General features: G+C 37.5%; 1 protein-coding gene and 1 long non-coding RNA gene across 2 annotated transcripts; both read right to left on the bottom strand.

Annotated features, from left to right (window-relative positions):
* Positions 1–238: 238 nt before the first annotated feature.
* Positions 239–1589, bottom strand: LOC130470016 (uncharacterized). The gene is made up of 2 exons (XM_056839569.1): positions 1157–1589; positions 239–267 (listed from the first exon to the last, which is right to left on the bottom strand). Exons 1-2 carry the CDS (start codon positions 1587–1589, stop codon positions 239–241), a joined length of 462 nt encoding a protein of 153 aa, XP_056695547.1.
* A 359-nt stretch (positions 1590–1948) lies between these two features.
* Positions 1949–3910, bottom strand: LOC130469315 (uncharacterized). Its single transcript, XR_008929772.1, has 3 exons — positions 3256–3910; positions 2823–2886; positions 1949–2113 (listed from the first exon to the last, which is right to left on the bottom strand). It is a non-coding gene; the product is annotated as an uncharacterized lncRNA (long non-coding RNA).
* Between the last annotated feature and the right edge of the window lie 2182 nt (positions 3911–6092).

Raw genomic sequence — 6092 nt, 5'->3', positions numbered from 1 at the left:
CCAGATAAACCACTCTCAATCATTTTATGTGCTCTCAAAGCATGGACAATTTGAATCGTTGGTTTTCTTACTAACTTATGGAATGAAACTCTATCTCCATCTGGCGTTATAAGGGTCACACTTTGCCTCGAACAATTAAGGTTAGCTTCGTACTTAGTCAACCAATTCATTCCCAAGATTACATCAAATTCAGATAGGTCAAAAACTATTAAGTCTGCTAGAAACTCTACTTTCTCTATTATGATAGGGCAATCCTTATACAAGGTCCTACATTTCACAATTTCTCCACTTGGAAGGGAAACACTCATAGCATGAAAGTCACAACATGGTTTCAAATTTAAATACTTTGCAAACAATGGAGAAATAAAGGAATGTGAAGCTCCAGAATCAAAAAGAACATGGGCTGCTAAAGAATGGATAGAGAAAGTACCGGTGATAACATTATCATTCTCATCTGCCTCATCCTGTCTCATCACAAAAACTCTTCCAGCTGGCGGTGGTCGGGGTGGGTTGCGGTTTGAACCTCCTGTGTTGTTGTTGTTCCGACCACGATCGTTGTTAGTTGAAACTGGTCCTCTCAAGGTTGGGGTTACCTGCTTCGGACAATCTCTGATGTAATGATCATGGCTCCCACATCGAAAACAAGTGTTCGATCCTACACGGCATTCACTCTCGATGTGGCCTCTTCTCCCACATTTGGCACATTCTTGCGCCATATTATTCTGGTTTCCACGATAACCTTGTCCTTTGTTTCCAACATCGTTCCTCCTTTGGTTTCCCTGATAGCCTTGGTTAGGCTTCTTTGCTCCTCCTTGACTCTGGTTTTCATTTCTCCTTTTATACCCAACATTCTTCGCTTCTCGAAGCAGTACCACTCTCTCTACATTAGCTGCGATATCAACCATATCCTGGTATGAAGTAAACCTCTGAGTGGACAACCTATCCTGGTACTTAAGGTGCAGGCCTCGCTCGAAACGGTTCATCCTGGACTGCTCTGTCGTCACCAGGTCTGGTGCAAACCTTGACAACTCCATGAACTTATTTGCGTATTCCAACACGCTCATTTTTCCTTGTTGCAAGTGTAGAAATTCATCTTCTTTTTGTTTCCTCAGGGATGGTGGGTAAAACTTGTCTCTCATTAACTTTTGTAGCTCGTTCCAACCAAATCCAGACCCATTCTTTCGTTCCTTGTTAACTTTCCACCATAATCCTGCTTGACCCGTCAAGTAGAACACTGCGAAATCAACTCTCCATTTCTCAGGGCATTGCAGGGTTTCAAACAACTGATCAATGCGACTTATCCAATCCTCGAACTCAACTGGATCGGGCTTGCCATCATAGGACGGTGGGTTAAGCGACGAAAAGTTCTTGAACATCGTTGCGCTCTCGTTCCCACTAACATCTTTCTTTTTCCGAGAATCATGGACTAATTCGGCCAACATTGCACTCACATTTTCCAATCGTTCCATCCTTTCCTCATGGCCATTAACATGGACATACTCCTCGTGAGTAATGTCGTTATCATCGTGAACATGATGCTCGTTGCGAGCTCCGTTGGTAACATCGTTGATAGCATCAATGGTCGACATTCTGCATAACATATCTTATCAGATTGAAACGAAATAATAATATAAAATAAACCCTTTGATCCCGTTCCTACACTCACACTCATATTCATTTTAACTTAGCAAGATTTTAGAACATTCTTTTTAACTCATTCCTTAAAATTCTTCACTTAAAGCCTAATGAATTCTATTCGTGCCAAAACCCGTAAGGCTTAGCACTTATGGTCCAGAACCTTTGCTCTGATACCAAACTGTAACGCCCCGACCTCTAATTCAATTATTAAAGCATAATTAGCAGCGGAATTAACCTAATTGGTCAGGGCATTACCTGCCGTAACTTCCTTTTTGGAAATTACAAGGCAAACATTAATCATAAGCCATTAAATACTCCAAAATATATATAATAATCCTTTATATTATCAAAATAAAAGTACATAACTTACTAAAAGTCTTTAATTAAAACTATTAAAACTTTAAGCATAAACTAGGTGAATATTATTAACGTGAAATTCCTCGCCACTACTCGTGTCCATCGTCCCCATCAGTACCTAAAACAGAAAACGAAACGGTGAGCCGAAGACTCAGTAACAACTACCCTAGCAACGTAAATTCATTTCAACTCATTTTATTTAATAACACAGGGAGAATAGAAATAAGTAAAACATTTAATAAAACATCATATTTAATTCATTTATAAACTTTGCAATTTAACATGCTAGTTGTCGGCAAGTACGAACCGTGAAGGAATTCTCCACTGGGCCTGGGCCCTGAGCCTGGGCTCATCATCGTAACATGGGCCTGGGCCCTGAGCCTGGGCTCATAAACCATGGGAGCCTGGGCTCGTAATCCATGGGTGGACAGGTGTCCGTGGTGCATGCATGACCGATAGATAGGAAGATGGTAGTTTATATACCGCCAGACAAACCAGGTCTTTCACTTTCATTTTATCATGTTTTATGTAATTTTACCAAGCCTGGGCTTGTATTTCAATTCGAAATAACATAACTCATTTAGCTCATAAAACATCATTTTGATCCTGGGATCAATAAACATATCATTTCTTTCAAAGCATTTCATAAACATAATTTTATGAGAAAACTTAATCAAATCATATTATAATAAACAATCCAAACAAATCATATTTCATCCCACAATCCATAAAACACATCGAAACATTTAATTCTTAAATTCAATCATAACGTCATGATTTCATAATACTTTTATAAGGGGATTGCGGGTACTAGCAATAGCCGTTACCTCACTTCCGCGATTTGCTAAGGGTTTTCGTTGGTTCGTTCGTCCTGAGCTCCGAGTCCAGTTTCTTTCAAAATGGGAATTTACTGAATTAGTACTAGATCGATGAATAATCTAAAATCAATAGTTTAGAAATAAATTTATAAGTTATGAATAAATAATGAATTTTAATAAAAATATAATTTCTAAATTTATTGAAAATATTATTAATCGAAATTTCAATCGAAATATATATATTTATATTCATAAACCGATTTTCATTTGAATTTCATTATTGTTAAATAAAGCCTTTAATTTATTTTAGTAAAATCGATAATTAAACCTGAAAAATAATAACAATCTATTATTAAATAATTTCATCATAGAAATTTATTAAAACATGGAACTAAATAAATTCGAAAATCTGAAAATCTGAAATAATAAGAGAGTTCCTTACCCAAAAGCCCAAATAAGATGGCCCAATTTAATTGTGGGTTTTTAAAGGAGAGTAAAACCAAAGAAAACCAAAATTTGGTTTTGGTTTTCTGGGAGCAGGGTGCGGGACAGGGGAGGGGAGAAGGGATGCACGAGGAGGAGGAGAAAGAGGAGGGAGGAAGGGAGGTTGGCTGGGGTGGCTCGACGACGAGGGCGACGGTGATGGCTGTGGTTTGGTGGTGGCGGAGCGGCGAGGGGGCGAGAAAATGAAGCGCGAAGTGGGCGAAACAGGGGAAAATTCGAGGGTGTTTCAAGGTGGTTTCGGGCGGTGGCTCGCCGGAATTGATGGTGGAGGTGGTTGGCGAGGTGGTGAGGGTGACTGGAGTTGGTGGTGTGTGGTGTGGTGTTGGTGCGGCGGGGCGAGGGAGGAGGAAGCAGGGGAAGGGGCAGGGGATGCGCGCGGGGGAAAGGAAGAGGGAGAGGGAAGGAGGTGGTGCGTGCGGTGGTGCCGCGGGGCGAAGGTGGTTAGGGTGGTTTGCTGTGCTGGACGGAGGTGGCAGTGGTGGTAGCCGGTGGTTGCGGTGGTGTTTGCGGTGGTTCGAAATTACAGGAAGGAGAAGGGAGTGAAATTGAAGTTTTTGATCTTGATTTTTGGTTGAGGGAATCAGTTCTGATGGCTGGGTTTGTAAAGGAAGAAGAAGAGAAAGAGAACTTGAAGTTTGCCATTTACGTGGCTCAATTTCAGGGAGGGGAAGAAGGAGAGGAGAAGTCAACTTCTCCCTCTTCTGGTTCACGTGAAAAACAGGAAAAAGGAGAAGGAAAAATGGAGTTTTGTTCTTTAGGGCATTTCGGTCATTTCACAAGATTAGGCTAAAATTTCTGAAATTTGTTGCTATTTTTGGAAGCTACTAAAAATGGAAATGTTTAGTTAAAATAATTCTTAATAAAAAATGTCGTTAACGAAAAATAAATAAATTTTCGTTTATAAATTTATCGTTCAAAATAATTCGTAAAAACGATTAAAATAACGAAATTCGATTATTCGTAATTTAATTAAAAACGAAATTAAGTTGATAAATATTTTTTTTTAATTTTAATAAATCGAGTTTAAAATTTCGGGGTATTACACTAGATGACCCTACAACTAATGTAGCATTGCCATGCTTCATTTCCCACTTGTAGGTCATTAGTGTAGCCTAGCTTCCATTGTTTGAGTTATTACCGAAGTAAGAACCTCAAGCGGTATATGATACCAAGGAAGTTTGATTTCTAGGTCACTTCTCTTTAAACATAAACTTATAGGTAGAAACGGAATCGTAAATTCCTTTCATTTGTTCCTTTGTTTTCCTATTTCTTGTACCCTTTCTTATAGTCTTAAGAATTGAATTCTTTAGTGTTGACTTTTATACTTTGTTAGACATGTCCAATGTCACTCCAACAAGGTTTTTACCATTTAATTTATGTTGAATATTTTGTTTCAACTAGATGATTCTTACCAGAAGCTTCTAAAGTTCTCTAAGCATCGATCTATTCGAATGTCTAGGGACTAGACTCATTCGAGAATTAAATGGACAAAGATATTAGGTTGTTAACCATTGGTATAGCTGAGCGTTTTAAACTCAATGCTTTATGATCTCAAAACTACAGTGTATTTTGAATTCACAAGCACCAATTGGTTTGCCATTCGATTTTGATATTCGAAAACAACCATAAAAGTCGATATAAGAAACGTACATTTTAAATTGCTCACTTTCTCTCATTTCCGTGAATCGTTCTTGGATTCACTACCAATCGAGGAAATTTACTGTTACCTTTCTAAAAGGATTTATTGCAGTGCAAGATATTTAATTATAAACAATAATTAAAACATACATTGAAGCATGCAAAGTCTCAACATTTATCATGAGTAATAACTTGAAAATTAAAGCAATCATGCAATTTAAACAAGTCATTAGCATTTTATTCGAATTTATTGTTCCGGCAGGTGTGAATAAAATGATTCCAAGACCCTAAAACCATTAAATAATTAAGCACAGTTTGTCGACTCAATCCTAAAACATTTTAGGTAAGCAAAAACCTTTTGCTAATAGTCTAGAAACTACTCTTGGTTGATAGGTACGTCTAAGAACTTATTAGGTAAACCTATCGATTTTGCCACGACATAAAAGGACTCCTTACTTATATCGTTGAGTTTCACCAAAACTAACATGTACTCACAATTATTTGTGTACCTTGCCCCTTTAGGACCAATAAGTAACACCTTGCTGAGCGAAAACTATTACTAGATTGATGTAAAGGATATCCAAGCAAGTGTATATTTTGGCATGGCACCTTTTAACTCAATTTTTAAGTTTGGAACTTAAGGCTCTTACTATGTTGGTTAGATTTTAAGTGAACTAAAATCCTTAATCATGCAACATAATCAAGCCACAATCTCATGCATAATTAAGACATATTTAAAGCAATAAATAACTTAAAGCATGCATAAGATAAATGTGATCTAGTATGGCCCGACTTCATCTTGAAGCTTCAACTTCAAAGTCCGTCTCGAAAATCTCCATGGGAGGCACCATTTTCTTCAAATAGGATAAGCTATAATTAAACTAATTACAACTATTTGATGGTACGCAGACCATATTTGAATTGAAAAACAATTTTGGTACTTTAGGCCAATTACATTCAAATTAATGGTACACAGACCATATTTTCTATCCTATTTGGGCCATACTAGTCACTTCATAATCTGCAAAACAGTACATATACAATATATACCATTCACCCATTCATTATCATGAATGGCCCACATAGATGGTTAGTAAAACACGTTATGCATCACATAAATATTTGCAGCAATTAATC

This window comes from Spinacia oleracea, chromosome 3 (assembly GCF_020520425.1).
Source record: "Spinacia oleracea cultivar Varoflay chromosome 3, BTI_SOV_V1, whole genome shotgun sequence".
NCBI lineage: Eukaryota > Viridiplantae > Streptophyta > Magnoliopsida > Caryophyllales > Amaranthaceae > Spinacia > Spinacia oleracea.
The sequence above is the reverse complement of the archived record's forward strand: the minus strand, read 5'-3'. Positions and strand labels throughout refer to the sequence as shown.

Coding starts and splice junctions, on each gene's coding strand:
- LOC130470016 (XM_056839569.1), bottom strand. CDS start 1,589: ATGTCGACCATTGATGCTATCAACGATGTTACCAACGGAGCTCGCAAC. Junction 268..1,156: donor TGGGTCTGGATTTGGTTGGA/ACGAGCTACAAA, acceptor TGTGAAATGTAG/GACCTTGTATAAGGATTGCC.